A 21,030-nucleotide genomic window follows, 5' to 3' on the forward strand; every position below is an offset into this window, starting at 1 on the left:
CGTACGACGCGGACAGCCAATCAGCGCGCGCGGCGATGCAGCGTGCAGGAGGAGTGACAGCCAGAGACACCCTGCACGTGTCGTGGGTGATGTGCAGGGTGGTGGGTGATGTGCAGACACCCTGCACGTGTGGTGGGTGACACGTGCAGGGTGGTGGGTGACACGTGCAGACACCCTGCACCCTGCACGTGTGGTGGGTGACACGTGCAGGGTGGTGGGTGACACGTGCAGACACCCTGCACGTGTGGTGGGTGACACGTGCAGGGTGGTGGGTGACACGTGCAGACACCCTGCACCCTGCACGTGTGGTGGGTGACACGTGCAGGGTGGTGGGTGACACGTGCAGGGTGGTGGGTGACACGTGCAGACACCCTGCACGTGTGGTGGGTGACACGTGCAGGAGGAGTGAGAGCCACAGACACCCTGCACGTGTCGTGGGTGATGTGCAGGGTGGTGGGTGACACGTGCAGGCACCCTGTGTCAGGCACCCTGCACGTGTCGTGGGTGACACGTGCAGACACGTGGTGTGGTGGGTGACACGTGCAGGAGGAGTGAGAGCCAGAGACACCCTGCCCGTGTGGTGGGTGACACGTGCAGGCTGGTGGGTGCACGTGTCACCCACGACACGTGCAGCGTGTCTGCACGTGTCGTGGGTGACACGTGCAGCCACCCTGCACCGGTGGTGACGTGCACGCATTCCCTACAACCATAAGCATTATACCAGCGGTGCAGTGCAGACGTCGCCTGTTTTTATGTTTCCTTTGCAGGATACGGTGTTATTGACCAATCTGTTGAGTGTTTTTGTTGTGATTTGTGCTCGTGCATCTACTATTAATGTGGCATCAACAAATGTTTTTTTTATTTCAAACACGCTCACAATGGCCACTGCTCCCCGAAGCCACGTGTGCTACAGATGGACAACAGGTCATGTTGATTATGATGAACGTGGGCACACACGTTTTCAGATCTCACGATTTGCCAAAAGCCACCGTGAATCCGGCGAGGGCCCGCTGGCTAGGACACACGAACAAGTCTGGGTCACCACTGGGTGTCACTTGCTGCCACTTGCAAGTCCATTTTTCACTCAGCCCCTACCGTGTGCTGTCACTTGGCGCAGAGCAATCTCCTTCGTTTAGTTGTGTGTCGATGCCTATGACCAGTGGTGGACTTTGTGTCCCCTACTTGTTCTGTCATTGCAATGTGTGTTAATGATCAGATAGATTCGAATCTTTCGTGACTGTAGCTTTCTGTGTGTCTATGTGTATGTCTGTCTCTGTGTGTGTCTCTCTCTGCATGTGTGTTTGTCTGTGTGTCTCCGTGTCTGTGTTATGTCTCCCTCTCAAATTTAGGAATCTTTGGAAGAACGTCATCAACCGGGTCGGGTGTTGACTGTTGTGTTAGCCGACTTTCTGTGTTGTAGTGCATTATATTTCTAAGCGATTCTCATATTTTTGGTACTGGCAAAGTAGGTTCCATGATATAATTTCTAAGTTTACTGTTTGTTTTCTCATTCATTTTTACCTGATGATGGTTGCTTGTGTTGCAATCGAAACGTCGTATTCTATTATTATTTAATAAATTTTATTTCTACGTGACTTTACCGAAAGAACCAAAGAGAAATTATCAGACAGCAAAGTATTTCAGTGTCATGGATGCAGTGGGTGAAATCTACAGCTTGCAGTGTATCACCCTGTATCAGACAACAAGATGACATCACTAAACCATTTTCAAGTCAATTTATATAAGTCGTTCGCCACCCTAGGGACACGCATATGTATATTCCCCGTCAAGATTGCTGTGTTGATGGTGAGTGGCCGGAACAATAGAGACAATTTGTATTCCACTCTTCCCAGAGCTTTGTGAGTACCATTGATCTCTGAGGAGCGCACATCTGGCCTCAAGTAATCAACACATTACCCAGGCATTCAAGTAGTAGTCTCCACGAAACCGGCGACCAAGGAGAAGACCTATGAGCAGGTGGTGAGATACTGAGGGAGGATCTTGGAGGTCCGTATATCTAGCGTGCAGCAGCTGGCTGTAGAATCTGGAAGAGGGTGGTAGAAATCGTTACTGAGGTGTGGTGGTATCAAATGGCTTTGGCAAGGAATACTTCTTAAAATATTTCTCGTCGCATACCAATGCAACCTGAGGTTTTTAAATTTCAGAGCTGGAATAAGCCAAATGTGTGGATGTAGAACTTTCGTTCGCACAGTACGTAGCCAACCAAGGACAACAAATGAAGTGAATACAGTACAGTACCCACATTTAATGTGATGGGGTTCACTTTACAAGTCAATGGAGGTCGGGCTGAGGCTACGAACTCGCGACACTTGTGAACCCATTTTAATCACAGCGCAGGCCCGGTGCCCTAACCCCAAGGCTACGGAGCCACCTCCAGATACTCAGATCTTAAATTAATTACACCACGTGACTCGCCGCATCTGCCCGCGCGGAAATTGTGAAATGCACGATATATTGGTCTTCCAAAATGTCCCATTCGTTTTGTTTAAACGCCAGATGTGACAATGACGATGAGAGATTTGTGGTTAAACCAGATATGGCCTGCAGTGACGTTAAACGGTCGTGAACAGCAGGATTTGTGCTTTTGTCTTCGAGCAAAATTCACAGGCTGGAAGTGAGTTAACCCTTTTCTGTCAGCCTCGGGGCGAGAGAGATCCTCTTCAGCGAGTCAGCCCACATCACTCGAGCACTCCGATGTGTTTTCGGGTTGTACCGTGTGTTGTTCGGCACGACGTCCGACGTTTGTCGCTTAGTTCCTGAAGAAGCTTCTCGGCACTTGGAAACGATACGTCGGACAACATGATTGACAGCACGCGGTCCAACCCGAAATCACATTCAAGAGCTTTACAGCACAACAGCGAAAAACTCTGCAATAGTACACATTGATCTGACAACCAACGCATTTGAAGTAAACCGAACGTAGTATTTAATCGCAGCCTTTACAGTATGTTACATAGCTTGTAGTAAACAACATGTCAACTCGACAAGGACACCGCATATACCCTTTCCAGTTCGCAAGGTGAAGCAAATATTGATTTTTATTCACCTATATTTTTCATTATCATTACCATTACCGTTCACTTGTGTAAACAGACAATTTCTAGGTTGACAGAAAAAAACGTGCAGGCTTTCCGACAGTCTGATGTGGCCATTATTAACACGTCCAATAAATTAAACATAGCATCTGCGTGCGATTAACTGTCAACAGGAAAACGCGAATGCACGCCTAAATAATTCAAAGGCAAATCGTGAGAAAATAATCTTATCCAGGGAAGACTACCAGTCCCAGAACTCATTTCAGGAAGCTCCCGGATTGTAATATTTCCACCTCCATTAAGGAGTGTTTTAATTGATCACAATGGGGTTCATTCCAAGTGATCAATCGAAACGACATCACATTGAGAGATAGAGAGGGGATAACGTGGATCATAGAACATACGCAGGCGAATGGCATCATTCAAACTGTTAAGAAAAGTCGTTCTTTGGCAGGACACGCCAATGAAAAGAGAAGGTGACTTCTGGTCAAGAATAACGATGGGGAGCAGCAACAAAGGAATTCAAAACTTCCGAGAGTCACGTCCACCGCGGAGATGGAGCGATGAAATGTGCTCGTGTGCGAGTGTCAGGTGGTTTGCAAGAGTTGGCGGTAGCTAGGGGAGGCTTTTCTCCAGTAGAGGTGTGACCATATCCGATGATGATGACAATGATGATTCAAACAACTCGACATTTTAAATGATGGTGGGTGTCAGTGGCCATCAACAAATTTCAAAACATTGTTCAAGTGGCTCAGGGTCCCCGACGTTTGTGATTATATAACCGTTACACAGACAATGGATTGGCTGAAACAGTCACAAGCAATTCAAACTATTGCACATGAAAGCGTTTGTTCTCCAGCCGTGTCTCCTCCTACACGACATTTATACCTACGTGACTTTACCGAAAAAACCTAAGAGCATGAATCCTTGCAGTCACGATAGCTTCAAATCTAGAATTTATACAAGTGTAGTGTAATAGCGCCGTCTGTTGCTCAGCAACGGCAACTGCGGTGAACGAGTCGTACACACGCCGGTGAGCACTTACGCGGTGTGTGTCGGCAGGGCGGAGGAACTTGGGCAAGGGTCACAGAGACCCCGTCTTGAAGCCCCTAGAACCCGCTAGTGGGTTCTAGAAGGGAGGCGCGGCCAGGGCGGAGCCAGGCCGCGCTGAGTAGATTAAAAGCAGCGGAGAGCGAGAGCTCCGGGTTCTAGGAGTGGACTCGTCGTCGCTGTCGTCTTCGCCGCCTTCGTCGCTGCCGCCTTCACTCGATAATTGCGCGGCCGGATAGTTGTTGGCTGTCTCGGTCGACGCCGTCAGTGTAACACGGCCAGGGTTGTGTCTAGGTTGGGCTATATGACTTGGGAGAAGCGAGCGTGAACCTGTGAACCTGAAAGGGTTTAATAAAGAAGGTGCCTCCTCAAGAATCCTGTCTTCCGCTCCGTTGACACTACACAAGCATCAAAATGCATGCTCTGGTTAAAATTATTGGTGGCTTTGTGTGGGAGCACAAAAGCCACGTAAATAATGTAACTGTGTTTCCGTGAATGGGTGAAATTGCGGCAGACAACAACAGCAGCGTGCTGATACAATGATGAGCGGGCCATATATGAGCATGCTGACAGCGAGTCAGTCTCAATGGCACGGACGCTTTACTCACTCTGTGTGGGTGCCTGGGAAGATGAGATCGCCCTCCTTCCCCAGAGATCTCTGCGGACTGTGTTGGAGATATGGCCGATAGTGTGTATGCATCTCTCCTTGTACTATATTTACCTCATCCCCACTAACCACACGAGCAAATCAGCACACTAACCAGACCCAAGCACCATCACACGACCTCTGACTCTAATAAGCCACCACTCTTCTTTAATACTGGCTGCACTAGCGCTATCCACGCGTCTCTCGCTCTATCCCTAACCATGCTCAAAGTTATTTCCTGCTTAAATGAGCATTGAGGTGGTGCTCATACCCCGATTACAGCCCTGAGCGAGTCACGGACATTCAAGATGCTAAAGCCATAGGACCACCACTGTTGACTCCCCCATAAATTGGTACTCATTGCATCGACCCCAGAGGGATGATGGGCTGAATCAACCCCCCCAACCAGGGTTTAAACTCGCAACATTCCGATTGCGAGCCGCTTGCTTGACCGCTCAGCCACCTGGCCAGATCCAAACCACACGAGCCAAGCCCTAAGCATTATCACACTCTCCAACCACACTATAGCTGTACCTCAAAGTATAATCACACTATCCAACCACATGCTATAGCTGTACTCCAAAGTATAATCACACTATCCAAACCACACTATAGCTGTACCTCAAAGTATAATCGCACTATCCAACCAGACATGAGCACTGACTCGAACTTTCTACACGGTTGCGACTTTTTCAAGATTTTGTTCTTGATACATTTTGCTCATCGATTACGTGTCGGGCAGTGACCATTGGTGTTCTGAGTGGTGGACAATCCACATTACTTTGATGGGGCCCAGTCTATCTGCAAAAGTTGACTCTCAATGATGCAGCCTTATTAAGTGACTCACCTTTTATTGTTCCTGAAAGAATGTGGATGATGACAAATTATTTATTGATGATGATTTTGATCATTATTAATGATATTTATGATGGATGGGTGATTTGAGGATGATGATGATAATCATGATTGATTGATGGGATGTTAATGATGTATGATGTAAGGAATGGATAGGGGTGATGATCATAGATAATTGCTTGATATTTTTTATCTCGGAAAGTTAACACTAAGATATTACATTTCACTCTTGTAGGAATGTAAATAAAAGCAAGCGTTAACCAAATGCAAAACACGAGATGTTAAGTTCTCAAAATTGTACTGCCATTAGCCTTGGCAAGATATATGCAATGTGTAAACTTTGGTTAATATTTAACAATAACATGAATTTACTAAGAGCAAACGTTTTCATCCACTATTTCATATGGCGAAATAAGGGTAAAATTGTCAGATTAACATCTTCACAAAAGTTGCATTTATGTCAGATTTGTTCGGGCGAAAATATGCCAATGTCTCCATGACTAACACTGGGGAAGGTCTTCTCAGCGGCGTAATGCGTTTCAGCTGTTCCACCACGTTACGATGAATGTCCTGAGCCAGGGGTGGAAAATCCTCATTCCCATGATGGACAGGGCCATATTGAATTTGATTGGGGCCCAGAGGCTGTTATACTTTTCGGAGCCTCTTTTTGTACATTAAAACATTTTTCTCCTTTCCTCTTTTACCCCCACCCATACCTGATGCCATAAATGCCATCGTTATTCACTGTGGTTATGTAACTTGCAAAACTAAATTGAATTGTAAACAAATAAACCTATTTTAATGTGGGGTCATAGCTGATAGGAAACACATGATGAGATAGCTTCCATTACCAAGTTACCTATACGATTCACAGCGCTAAAGTATTGCGTTGCAATCATTAAAAACAGCCGTACAGAGTTTGGCCAGTCCCTTAAAAACGGAGGTGCTAGGCTTCAACCCCTATAAAACCTGCGCTAATCTGGCCTTGATGACGATGAGAATCGGTCTATCTATAGGACGAATTCTACCATTGATTTTGCACTAAGTGGTACTCACATAAATGACTCCAGGTGAATGATGGGCCGAGTCGTATGCCGACTGGGATTTGACCAGGACATTTTTTTAGTGGTTGTAGCACTTTGATGACAGCACGCGGCTGGATATGCAGAGATATATTTCAAGTAGTGCTTTGTGACTATGTAGCCAATTATGAATGCACTCCAATATGGAACAAGCGTGTGCAGCACCATTCAAACACGTTTGGAGTGAAATGTCATTTTTCAAATTGCATGTCCAGCTGCCTGCATTATTTAAACGAAAATTACTTAAATCTTTTGATATTTCTGCCTCACACCTTCAATAAAATTTGTAATTAATTGTGATGGCAGTTGATGAAAAAGCAACATTTTGGAATTACTCTCCTGCTTTCTTCTTTTCCAAACACTGTGTTTTAATGTAAGAAGCATGATAACCAAGCATTATGTGTAGGTACTAGGTGGTTTGAGGGATGGTGATAACTTTAATGACGCAAAAAGAGATGATGGGCTGAGTTGACTATCGACCAGGATTTTAACTCGCAAGAAGTAGTTCTATGATGTCCACTTCCGTGGATACTTAGTCTCGTGCATTTGAGAGCTGCATGTGTCCGGGTTGGTGTCGTGGGAAAAAAACGTGCCGGGTACACTACATCCAGTATACGTATCACTTATACAAGTCAACCGTGCCTACTCCAGGCGACCAGTGGATCCAGAAACTATAAAATTAGAAATTAAGCCGTGGTCCGGTGGCATAACACCGATAGCACAATCAAGATATAATTGGGGGAAATTGTTTGAAGGATTGTAAGCCGAGTGCTCCCAACACAGCACCTCCCGACCGCATCTTACAAGACAAATAATAAAAGTTCGCTGATTTATGAAGATATATGTAATGGTGCAGCCCTGCAATTTCTTGTTCACGCCACGGGTGGTAGCGATCTCTAGATCGTCCCTCTAAAGGATATTTGACCTACCACTGCAACACCCACACTCCACCCCACCACACGTGCCTTCCAAACGGCTAACGGTGGTGTACCCATTTATACAGCTGAGTGGACAGAGGCGGGGACATTTAAGACACTTGACCATTATTTCAACTGATTTGAGATGCTTAGACAGGTCCTTTGTCGTGATAATATGTTTTGCGCTGGGAGAAACCCGACGCAAATGATAGAATGCCACTCAAACTGGCCGTAAATTGGTCAGAAATATTATTGCATGCAAATAGGCATCTCGCTGTCTGCTGCTGAGTGTCACGCAGAGTCCCATCTCTAAGTGAACCACAATCCTCACCTCCGAGCTCACTGTGTTCAGCACGTGCTTTTTAAGCATGCGTGGTGATACGATTGCAATGCTCTGAGTGTGATACGTTTGTAGTGACCCAGCAAGATTCGCCTCGCAAAGGCCACGACTGTGCGCAGGAAGCATAATAATCACCATCAGCCATAATCTATTTACGTCTGCATGAAGGCTTCCCCACATCGTCTGCATCCCTCACGGCCAATCCATGTGGCTCGTGCACACGCGCCGATCTAAATCGCTTCCGTCTCGGCAGTGTACGTTTCTCTGGCTGCCATTCCGTCATCAGCCTCGTCCATCGACCAGCAACGCTCCTTGCCATTACGTGTCTCTAGCAAAGCCCACTTAGCATCGCAGTCAATATGACGTCCATAATTCGCGTTTGTTCCTTGATCCATGTGTTCCTATTTCCGTCTCGCGGTGTCATTCGAAGCGCGATATCTCCACGCCGCTTCTTTGCACACTTTGGGTGGGAATTACACGGCCAAATTGCAAATTTGGCCACACCGCAATTTAGCCAAGGCACACGGACAATGAGTGGCGCATTGCAGGTGATTACGGGCTACGATTATTACACATTGACGGCTCAAAAGGACAAGGCAATTTCATCGGCGCGGTCCTATTACCCATTTACATGCAGCTGCCTCGTTACTCGGCATGCTCTCATCATCCCACCCCGGACGCCCCCCCCCCCCCCCGCTACATTCCTCCCCCTACCCCCTGACTGCTCCATCTAAATAGATGCCCCTCCACCCCAATCCTGCTGCTAGGTTTATTAAGAAAATGCAGGCACGAGGACTGACGCACAGCCAGATCGACCAGAGGTGACTCCACACCAGGCGCCGGTAGATGGGGAGATCGTCACGGTGCCGTCAGATGGCGTCTCGTGCGCAAGGCTGGTGGGCGGGGGAGTGAGATTGGCTTTGATGTTGAGGGTGACCCCACGCGTTCTTCGGCGATGGTCCTGAGACGGGTCGCGAGTTTGAAATCTTGGCTAGGGATTTAATCGTCGTCATCTTGTTCAAGATCGATGTCGTCATCTTCTTCAACATCGATGTCATCGTCAAAATCGTATTCATCATCTTTGTCGTGATCGATATCGATTATCGCAATCGTCAATTATTGGCAGGAAATCACAATTGTGTTAAACATTTAAATAGAGGCAATTGATGAACAAATAACATTTGAGTGTACTTTCAACTGTGTTTGTAATAATTATGAGCCTTTTATATTTATTAGGAGCTGAAAGCGAGATGATTTTTAGGGCACCGTTCTTTTGCAATGAATCCCCGGCCCATTGAGTTTCTTGTAACCCTCCACCATTGCTTGCTTTACTTATGGCAAGTGACACCACAGGACAATTTAACCATATCGCTGGCGGGGGTGAACCGCTGCTATATGCCCGGTGCGGATGATGGATGTCAGGGAGGAGTGGGTGGATGGCAGTTGTAGTTGAAGGATGCTTTATGGACAAACTACGTAGCAGCAACAGTGAGTCTATATAGCAACGGGGAAGGCTGCCTCCTATACCTCATCGACTCCACGCCTCCGTATGGATTAAATACGACCTAGAAAATCCATTCACCCAAACACAACTGAGCGCTCATGTGTGCGTGTGTCATGGAGCGAAAGTGTAGCGCGTTTGATTTCCGGCCAAAAGGCTACCCATCAATGGTGATTATATTATCTGAATCGGTCGTGGGCCTCCCCTAGGTCTACTCGGCCTTATGCGAGTACCTGGCGCAGTATGTAAACATCACCAACTGGTGACACAAACGCGTGAGGCGCATAGAATAGATGCGCATTCGACTAACGAGTGGCAATTTATCACGCTCTGCCTTTGCGAGCTGCGTATGCATTGATCGCAAAATGCACCAATTAAGGCGGTCGCGTGCGCGCGGGGCCTGTCCCACGCAGGTGCTCATTACTCTCAATTAAGCCTCTTGTTGTACCGGGGATGCGAGTCGCGACGATGTGCGATGGGTTGCTTTCAGGAAATGGCCATCGCCCATAACGTCCCATATTTATATAAATATACAGTAGATGTTTAAGGCAGTGTTATTGACGAATTTGTCTTAAAATTTTGATATAAAGTTTTCGTGACTGCAGGGATTCGTATTCTTGATTCTTTCGGTAAAGTGACTTTACCGAAAGAACCAAGAATATGAATGTGTCTTTAGTTTGTGTTACGTGTGTGCTTGTACACCACCACGACCAACGCAGTATCGCACGTATTGTTTATTTTAATTACGTGCGAGAAAAAAGCACATTCAATATTTACATAACGCTGGCTAACACTCGGCGATATCGATGTTATGAACTAGCATGCGAATTCCGTCATCGGCCATTGTCTCTCCACTGCTGGATAAAGGCCTCCCCACACGTTCACCATCCCTCACGATCTCGTGCTGCGCCCATCATCAATTCCACTCGCTCCTACATACGAGCCGATCGAATCGCGCTCCAAGTCGGGCGTGATCACTCCTTTGGCTGCCATTCCATTAGGGGCCGTCCATAAATGACGTCACGCACCTGGGGGGGGGGGTGGGGTCAGACATTTGTGACGATGTGTGACGAGGGGGTTTGAGAAATGTGAGGTCGCATCAAAATGCGCAACTTTAAATAAATATAGACAACACGTTCTACTTAATTAAATAGACGTTTTAATACGTGTTTTCTCCTACAGCATGTTTTTTTTTCAAAATGGAAATATGGTTTTGGGGGGGGGGCATAGCTTTGTGACGTCATATTGAGGTGGGGGGTCTGACTGTTTGTGACGCCGTGTGACGAGGGGGGGGGAGGTAAAAAAATCGTCCAAAATCACATGACGTCATTTATGGACGGCCCATTACCAGCCTCGTCGCCATCGGCCACGATCCAGTCCTGCTATACCACTATACGCCTCGCACATGAACGGATTACGGATTTCATCTCTCCATCGACACATCGGTCCTTCTTGGACGCGTTCTCCTCTTCGGGCTGCAATCCGCCACCAGTGTCGTTTATCGGAAATTATCTCTCCCGTCTAGCGACATGTCCCCCTGAGAATGCTGCGGTATTAAACTTAGACACAATGTACCCAACCGCCACCCCTCCCCCCGTGCCGATGGCTCGCTTTTGAAATGCAGCGGTGTTCTATTAAAGTTCACGGCGGCACGGGGAACGCTCCGCGCCGCTTTGAGAACGCTATGTGCTTGGCGCAGACGGAAACCCATTCATCATCGCGAGGACTGTAAAGCTTTGCTGCCACGCGTGCGGCGGTGTTTATGCGGAGTTTTATGTTAGAATGGAGCCACTCTCGGTTGAGACTCAACTTGCGTATATGCCGTGTGTGTGTGTGCGCGCCAATCATTGTTGAGGATATAGCCCCAAGTCATCATTCATCTTTCAACACTAAGCACCATTAATAATCGATTTGAATATAAATCGTCAAACCATCATTAACGTTATCAATCGTCATAAAATCATCATCAATCATTTGTCAGCAAAATGTATGAATTACAATCATTAATAATGCATCGTCATTATCGATTCGAAATCCATTGTCCATCCACTGCTCAATACTACTTATTAAAACACAATATTCACTCACTCTTGAAAAGGGAACGACTCAAAGGCGTGAGGAATCACACACACGCGGCAAAGGCAGCCAGGCAGTGAGCCGATGCCAACAGTTGCCCAGGCTCTGCGATCCTCTAAATATAAAGAGGTTTTCAGCCAATTGATGAAACCGGAGCACAGTGAAAAACTCACGAATGCGAGGGGGAAACACTACCCCATACGAATTGAACAAATAGCGTCCACATTGGTGTCCGGTACCGCCTTCTCAGGGCTCACGGGAAGGGAGGTTCGAAACACGTGTGTGATCACGTGTGTGACCCACCAGCCCTGGCCACCAAGGTGCCGGATGACAGGCCACGTGGTGCATCGTTACAATGGTGTTTTCATCCATCACAGGTCCTCCGATGCGTCAACACAGCTTGCTCCTAGGCTTGAACCGATCTCATCGCTCCATCTCCGCGACGGTCACACTTACAAGCCACAGTATTTGTATCGTTGATATAGAGTACACTTTTACACCCTGTTATGTGTTTTTTTTATTGCATTAATTTGGGAATTAAAATGCTTATCTTGCGGAGATTGAGCATTCTCGACAGAAATGTTCAACTTCGTAGATGTCGATCAATATCTTTTTGTCGGATCTAAAGTATGGGCACTGTCCGAAACGTTGCCCAATATATATATTTAAAGGCAGTGCTATTGACGAATGTGTTGAGTTTGCTGTCAATTGATTAGCTTGAGTGTGTGACGACTGTTTAGGGAGTCATCTAAACACAAGTGTTTGATCGCAACACTTGCTGCTCCAGTTTCTGATAAAGATGTCCGGAAGGAATATTGGGGGAGGAGGCGGGAATGGTGTAGGGGAGCGAGGTGGTGGGACTTTAAGTTGGTGCCGATACCTGCTGGAGCCCACGATTGGAGTTGATTCTTGATGTTCAAGTTCATGTTCATTTATTAGGTATAGCCCTGTGAGCCATTCGGCTCTTGAATCGGGTGCAACCGCAACAAACAAAAAACTAAAACATGAACAAAAAACATCTTAAAGTGAATATGTGATGTGAAGTCTATCGTAACCATCTCCTACATATATCTCACAGGCGTCCACTGCTCGCCTGGGACACTTACAATTGTGTCAATTATGGAAATCCACAGGTCTCCTTTGCACATCCACTCTCATCATTGGCACTCTAATTGATGGGCGGGTAAGGCGAATTATGATCATCGTGGCTGCTTGTGAAGTCCACTCGGCGTGGCGCTGCGTGTGCCGCCTTCAGATGTCTCTAACAGACACCCCCCCCTGTCCCTGTCCCCCCACCTGACATCTCATTCACAAATGTGGGACTCGACCCCCCCCCGACTCCGCCGGGCTGACGATGAAGGCGGTAGTGCCCACGCGTGCGAGTGAGTATGATGAGGGCACAGCTGTTGAGTGGTATGCGCAATGGATTAAAGGACAATAGAAAGAGAGAGGAGTAAGGGAGTTACGGAGGGAGGGTGGCGGTGGGAGAGTGCGAGGGAGAACGGGCACGCTGTGTCGATGTGCGTAACGCCGTCACCGAGGAGCGGACACCCTCAAGGTCGTTCTCTCCCAACTCCACTGCTGCTGGCACCCACAGACCTCCACCCATGAACACCCGGACCCTCCCCGCCCCTAACCCCCCCATTGATAGTCTCGATGGTTTCCGAAAGACTGTCTCGGTGTCCTGAAACATTTCTCTAAAATCGGAACTGTCGTAGGTTATTGTATTTTATTTGCTGGCCTCCTCATAAGGGCGAGGATAACCGAGTAGCGGCCGAGGTACACAGCGTAGTGGCCTAGGCGACGTTTCGGGCAATAACCCTTTGTCATCGAGTCGAGTCTTTATTAGTTCGTGTATGCGTGTCCTTGTGCAACAATGCCAACAACACATCATCACCAAATAGCGTTTAGATCCCAGAGAGAGAGAGACCGAGTGACCGTGGAGGTCCCTCCGTGTGGACGGGGGCTAGTGGCTGGGTGGGCGTGGTTATGTAAATGTAGGCGGGGGGGGGGAGGCGGCTGCCGGCTCACCGCCACGGGTGTCCCAGTTGAGCCCTCCCCAAGACACGTGGTCGGCTTTTTACCCTGGTTCCTGTAGTACTGGACTATAGTATTGGACTGGAGTCTCGACGAAAACCTCGCCGCACCACTGAGCAGTGTCGCCTCCCTTCGCAACTTATGGCTAAAAAGGTGATGAAGAAAATCAGACATTTTGCCTGCTTTTCAACATTCCTCCGGGTTTTGTTGAAACACAAAATCAACGTGGCGTGTTTTCGCACGTGACGACTTGATTCTAATTGGCTCTGTCGGGTGGCGGAGGGTAGAGCTGGAAATTGACGTTATGCGGGGTGGGCCATAAGTAACGATCTGATTTGAAATACCGGTATTGTGTTAAATTACTTTGCAACATGATTTTTTGTAGAAATAAAGTAGAAGCCTGGGAGTTTTATGATGAACCGGTATACACCCCAGCAGCGTGCAAGAATAGTTGACATGTATTTCAGAAACAATTGATCAATTATTTCAACACGGAGAGACTATTGCAGATATTTTAAGACCCGAACGGCTCCAACTCTGTACTGTATTGGGGCGTTGATTTCCCGATTTCGGGAATCAGAAACAACGGTGGATGCAAAGCGTTGTTGTTGTTGGCAGACCTCGAACCGGTCGATCTCCGACTTCGCCAGCAATTTTGAGGAGAGTGATGGAAAATGCCGTTGAAAGAGCACGGATTTTCCCAACGCAACGCAGGCGGTCATTTCCAGGATATTGTTTTCATGTCTAATTATATCGAATCTCCATGAATTAAATAATTTTCTATCATTTAGAGTTTGTGTTTTCATTGAAATTTTCTAAACTTATACGCAAAACAAATCAGGTAGTTAATTATGGCCCACACAGATCTCAACCCAAAATAAACTTTTCATGCATCGTAATACATTGGTCGTGAAAGCCTACGTGGGAATTTTTTGCTCTGCTGAGCTCAGCTGTTTGGATGAAGGCGTGGGCGGCGGGGAGGAGAAGAGAGGGGCAGGCTGGGTAGCCTAAACACCGCCGACTCGGTCCTGAAAGCCCAACTAAACCGGCAGTAAAGTCACGTAGAATGGAAATATTAAATAATAAAAATAAAACATAATAAAATAATTCTCACGACGTTTCGGCCACAACGCAAGCAGCCGTCCTCAGGTCAAGAACAGGTCTGTCGAGAAGACAGAATCTAAAATTTTGATTCTGTCTTCTCGACAGACCTGTTCTTCACCTTCTACGTGACTTTACCGAAAGAACCAAGAAGATGAATCCCTGCAGTCACGAAAGCTTTAAATCGAAATTTAAACCGGCAGTGTTACACCGACACGGTGACGTAGAAGCGCGGGGCCCGGGGCGGTCGCCCCGATTCACCGTACCCGGGGGACGGCTCTGATTGGGAGGGTGGGGGTCTCACAGTGATTGGGAGGGTGGGGGTCTCACAGTGTGGGGGTGAGTGGGGGTCTCACAGTGATTGGGAGTGAGTGGGGGTCTCACAGTGTGGGAGTGAGTGGGGGTCTCACAGTGTGGGAGTGAGTGGGGAGCGGGGTCGAAGCAGGGTGGCTGTGAGCGCACGGCCGAGGGGAGAGGGGGGGGGGGTCGTTCTACTCGCGCGATACACGCGACTTTTGACAACAGCGCGACTGTTGAATTGCAGCGTGTGTTTGTGTGTAAACTCTTGACAACGCATCCATGAGACGAACACATGAAATGTGTGCACTGTGCGTGGAGGAGACACTCCGCCGTGTCTGTACGTCTGTGCGCGTCTGTGCTTGAGGGTGTGGCAATGAGCGGAATGCTTCACGCTACAACAACGAAGTATTATTCACCATCATCATCATCATTGTAGTCATCATCATGAGTGAAATGGTTCATGCTGCAGTGATATTATACATATGCCATACGCATCATCACCACCACCACCATCGCAGTTATTATAATGAGTGCAATGTTTCATGCTGCAGTATGGAATATATTTGCCGTAATCCCCGTCATCACCGTCGTTGCAATAAGTGTAATGTCGCTCGCTGCAGACAGGGGCATGAGATGAGATGTCGCCTTCGTCATCGTCCCTCACGGAGTCTGTAGAGAGTAGATCGTCGGGGTATGGACAGTCAAAAATCATGATCATTAAAGACCCCCCCCAACCCAACCCTCAACATACAATGCATCATCAAAGATCCGTACTGATCGCGAGCAGCTGTTAAGTCCGGTATCACACCGACCCACCGCCACCGCGACTGTCATCATCCTTACCATTATTGTCAATCACCATCATTTATTCGTCGTCGCTACCATAAACACCACCTAGCACACATGATTTCATCAAGTGCCAGCTAACAATAAGAAAATCAAGATCAAGTCTGGTAGACGTCATCACCATCGTCTACCATCTTCAGCGACATCAGTCCTCCCCTCCATCATCACCACCATCACCACCACCGGTCGATAATCAGGAAGCAGGAGTCTTTATCGGCGGTGTGGATTGTGCACCGCGTGTGCTCAGAACGGAAGGGGTCGTTGTGGCGGCGGGTTCAGCGATGAGTGGGGCGGGCGGTGGGTGGGTGGTGGCCCAGCATGTGATGGGAGGGTGCGAGCGAGATGGGGCGGGGGGCAGGACGAGTGGTGGGACCTGAGATTGAGGGGGGGGGGACGAGGAATAAAAACACGGGAGCGGGATTCGAAGAGGAGGAGGAAGGGGAGCGGCACGTGCCCGCGGCAGGTCGGTCGCCCCAGCTCGCGGTGACGTCAGCGACGATCCGACAGCGCGGGCAACGCGCGCACCACCACCCCCACCCCCACCACCACCCCCACCACCAACCCACCACCACCACCCCACCACCACCACCCCCTCCGTCTCCCTCCCCCGTCTGCTCCCCGACAATCGGCATCATCAGCGGCAGCAGCAGCAGTACCCTGCGTGGACGCAGCAGCAGCACCGGCCCCGCGCTGCCCGGCGCGAGAGGACCGTGCACACCCAGCACACCTAGGGGTTTCTGGGATTTGGGAATTGGGATAAGGGATTTGGGGGGTGGGGGGGCAAGCGGGATACGGGAACGGCAGGGAAGGGAGACCCGGGTGGTTTAGAAGCGGCCCGCCGGTGATGCTGCGCCGTGGATACTGCGAGGACGCTGAGACTTGCTGCTGCGGCGGCGTTGGTGGGGGAGGAGGAGGAGGTGGTGGTGGTGGTGCTCTGGGCAACTTCAAGACTCTGCTGTTGCCCCCCAAGCGTTCAGTCAGCGCCGCCATGAGCGACCAGAGCGGATACGAGGACAGCGACAGCAGCAGCGTTGGGGGAGGTCGGCAGCTGACGGGAAAACAGCAGCAGCAGCAGCAAAACCATGGTGCCGGGACTCAGTGTGGCTCACAGGCACAGTACACAGACTACCGCGTGCAGCGTGGCGCCGAGGCTGCAGCAGCTGCTGAAGCTGCTGGACAGCGGCAAGAGGAGGAGGAGGGCGCCACGGCCAAGGAGCGGCACGGGGATGCCGAGTCGCTCAACAGCGGCAACACGGGCACGCGCACGCCGCTGTGCAGGATATGCTTCCAGGGTCCCGAGAAGGTGAGCAGCGGTGATGAGGAGACAGACAGACAGGTACACGCACGCACACATACACGCACATAAACACACAACGATCCCCCGTATTGCCTGCCACAGACTGTTGGGGCAAGCGCTGTTAGCGACCACTTCTGATGACTGGCACGGCACACAACGGCGTTGGTGACCAGCACCACGCCCGGCCGCCTTTGTCTCCCTAGTGCCAATGTTTACACATCGCACCAGGCACTCACTTGTGGCTGAGTCGATTATCTGAACCAGGACCGGTTCAGATAATCGTCACTGGTGTTGGCCGTGAGCGAGAATCGAACTCGGGTCGCCGGAGCGCAGCGCACTGAGCGCTGCACTACCGCTCCCCACAAGAATAGGCAAGCACACATACACACGCTGCACGCACACAACAAACAAAAGATCCCCCGTATAGCCTTAACAGACCGTAGGAGCAAGTGCTGTCAGCGAGTACCTATAAAGGCCGACAGGGCACACGAGGGGGTGGGTGCCCAACACCACGCCCGGCCGCCTTTGTCTCCCCAGTGGCGATGTTTTTACGCACCACACCAGGTACTCATTTGAGGCTGAGTCGACCTAGGGGTGGCCCAGGACCGGTTCAGATAATCGCCACAGGTGTGGGTCGTGAGCGGGAATCGAACCCGGGTCGCCAGCTCCGTAGCGCAGCGCGCTACCGCTCGCCACACGCACACACACACGTACACTAACCAACACGTTCATGAACAGATACGCATCAGTGGCATAGCAGCGTGGTTGGCACGGCGCAGACAATACAATGGGGCTCCCTGCCCAATATCTCCTCCGAACTGCGTGCCCCTGTGGGCGCCATGGGCTTCGTGCGGTGCAGCGCTTGCACACTCGAGAGCCACGCGACTGTCACGCGTCCACATACGGACACGCGCACACGCTGGTCACGCGTACACGCATCTGTATCGAAAATAAGAAAGAGTCGCAAAGATGCCCCCAACGTAGTCGAGGTAAACTGTTGGGGGTAGGTGCCGTTAGCGAGCGCCTATTACGGCCGGAAGAAGGGCGCACAAGAGGCAGTGGTGTGGCCAGCACCACGCCCGGCTGCCTTTGTCTCCATACTAACCGGCGTTTATATAACTCACCGGACACTCATTTAAGGTCAAGTTGACCTAGGTGAGGTTCAAATATCGCTCGCCACTGGACGCTCTCCCGGGCTGTGTTGGAGTCGAACTCCGGTGGCTGGATTTGTAGGGCAGTGCGCGAACCACTGTGCCACCGTTCTCCACACACGTACATACGCACAGATGGACATGCACACAGACGGACATGCACACACAAAAATGATCACAATTACAAAGATGACCTGCATAGCCTAAACAGGCGATTGGGGCAAGTGCTGTTAGGAAGCAGCTATGAAGCCCGAAACGGAGGGAGTGATGTAGCCAGGACCACGCCGGGCCGCCTTTGTCTCCCTAGTGGTGATGCTTAAGCATCGCACCATGCTGAGTCCACCTAGGGGAGGCCCAGGACTGGTTCAAACAATCGTTACTGGAATTGGCCGTGACAGCGCTAACCACCCCGCTATAGAAATACCACCGACAAAAACAAAGACGCACGTGCATACGTGCGTACATACATACAGACACACACACGCCCACACAGAGGTGCACATACGTAGGCACTAACGTGTAAAACACACGTGGGCAGTCTCGCACACACCTAACGGTTCCCGCGATGTGTCATGTCGGCGTCCTTATAAATCTATTTTATCGTGAGCCCTACTTTTATGGCCACACAATGTGCAGAAAGTACGTGCCACTTATTTAGAAAACGACACAAAACAGGATGTTTCACGGGCGCTAAAAATGCGACCGCGTCTTACTCAAGATGCTGCGGCACAACAGAACAACGTGCACATCCCGGGGACGATTATTTGATTTGATTTTGATGGAGAGGGTGGGGAGGGTGTTCTGGACAGGAGGGCATGAGGGGAAGAACCAAACATCACCGCTGTGAGAGGGGAAATAGAGAGGGGAAAGAGAGACACGCAGACAGGTGGACATGTGGACATGGTCAGGCGTGGGCAGTCGAGGTAGAGGAAAAGTGTCGAGCCTGGACTTGAAAAGGAAGTGGAGTCGGAAGTGCGAACGGTAAGGGACTTGCGATTTAGAGATTCAACCAAATTGAGTGTAAATCACGCGGATTTTGTCTGCTGTTTACAATAACCTGGAATGGTTTCCCATCGGTTTAACGGCACACACCACGAGAGGCGAATGATTTAGTTCGCTGATGATGGGGATCTTTTATTTGTAAGTGTTTTGCACAAAACTAAAAGCAATACAGAACTATAGACTGGCCTTGCCTCTCGAGTGAAACCAATACATATCCGTGGACGTTTTTGCGTGGCCCACGTTAGACATTTTTCGTTTTTGGCATTTCTCAATTTGCGGTTTATTCGTATCGTCATCAACAGCCGTGATCTATCCACTGCTGGATGAAGACCTCCCAAATCCATCATCGTCCCGTACCATCCCGCTGTACAACGTGACCTCAATGTAGCCCAGTATTTTAGCGCCAAGTTTCATCTTTCTAAGCCTTTTTAGAGTATCATTAGATTTATTCATCAGCCCCTCAAGATTGTCTGTACGAATGATATGCGAATGACGGCTGCTATGCGTACATCACACGCACGCATCTCCCCAACGTAATGCAGGTTGACGGGACTGCAAGTCGCGGCAGCTTCTGGTAGAGGGGTGTCGACTGTGTATTCTATTTCCTCGGGGGATAGTGCAGCCGCTCTCTCTAGCCCGTCCTGCACAGCACTGCACTAAAACAGCGAGCGCTTTAATGCTGCCCTACATGTATATGTAACAGATTCAATGTATGTGTCTGTGGATTTTTTATGCTAAAAGATATATGCAATACATGCGACCTGTACACCACCAGGCAGGCAGGACAATACTGTCCAAGGCTGTCCTTCGTCTAAGCATGCATTCATCAGGGCCAACACAACGATGAATGCTTACAATGATGTACTTTAATGCTTCGCATGTGCCGTATGCACATATGCTTCTTATATTTCATGTACGCATAATACATATATACATGCATGCATTCATTAATGCAGGCTTCCCATGCTCCATGCATGCATTCATTCGTACGTGAATGAATAATACATGCTCACTTTTCATCCATACATTATTTCATACATGTACTCATACATACATGCATCTCACGTATATCCATCACTTCCAATTTCGGGATCTCAGTCAGGAGATTTCTCTGAATGAGAACATCTAATTTCTCCCTTGCTCCGTCTGGAGAGGTCGCCTCGGCGCAGTTGACCTCTGCACTCCCTCTCTGCGCGCCCCATTCACAATCCCCGCGTCTGCTTTCGCAAGAGACGCATTTCCTGCGCTCGTTGTTTTGCAAAGTCTGGCTCATGCTGTCGTCGTGTCATGGCTAGGACACTGGACTTTCCATCCAGAGGTCACCGCTGGATCAATTTCCCGGCGCGGCAGCAAAAAGTGGGCAGGCTAACTCCCACCTCTTCCAAATACGTCTGGCCAGCGTGCAAGAAGAGTAAGCCAAGGGAATGTTATTTAGTCTTTCTTCAGCTCCCTATAGTGAAGGTCTTTCCGCACCTGCACATTGAGCCCGTCCAAGCCCACAGCTCGAATTGCACCCGGGTTGAACGCTCTCAGATGCTTTGCCGGCTGATTTACGATGCCCGTGTGCGTAACGTGCATGAGCTGTGTGTGTGAGAGATGTGGTGGAGCACTGCCGTAGTGCGAAGCACGTTGTGCTACGAACCCAGCCACACACGACTTCGATTCCTGAACACAGCGAACATCAGTGACGATTATCGGATCGGATCAGATCCAGAGCTTCCCCGAGTGTCCACCGACTTCAGCCTTAAACTTAGCACCTGGTGCATGTGTGTG

The 21,030-nt window shown here is 49.4% G+C and overlaps 1 protein-coding gene across 2 annotated transcripts in view; it reads left to right on the top strand.

The window, feature by feature from the left end:
- Positions 1-16,399: 16,399 nt before the first annotated feature.
- Positions 16,400-21,030, top strand: part of MARCHF4 (membrane associated ring-CH-type finger 4) — a 32,487-nt gene continuing 27,856 nt past the window's right edge. The window contains exon 1 of one of the 2 annotated variants that reach the window (XM_078868821.1): positions 16,400-17,143. In XM_078868821.1, coding sequence (XP_078724947.1) covers positions 16,652-17,143 — 492 coding nt within the window. In that variant the 5' untranslated portion in view covers positions 16,400-16,651. The remainder of the gene's footprint in view (positions 17,144-21,030) is intronic. The other variant, XM_078868832.1, reaches the window with a different exon arrangement.

Source organism: Lampetra fluviatilis, chromosome 2 (assembly GCF_964198595.1).
Source record: "Lampetra fluviatilis chromosome 2, kcLamFluv1.1, whole genome shotgun sequence".
Lineage (NCBI taxonomy): Eukaryota > Metazoa > Chordata > Hyperoartia > Petromyzontiformes > Petromyzontidae > Lampetra > Lampetra fluviatilis.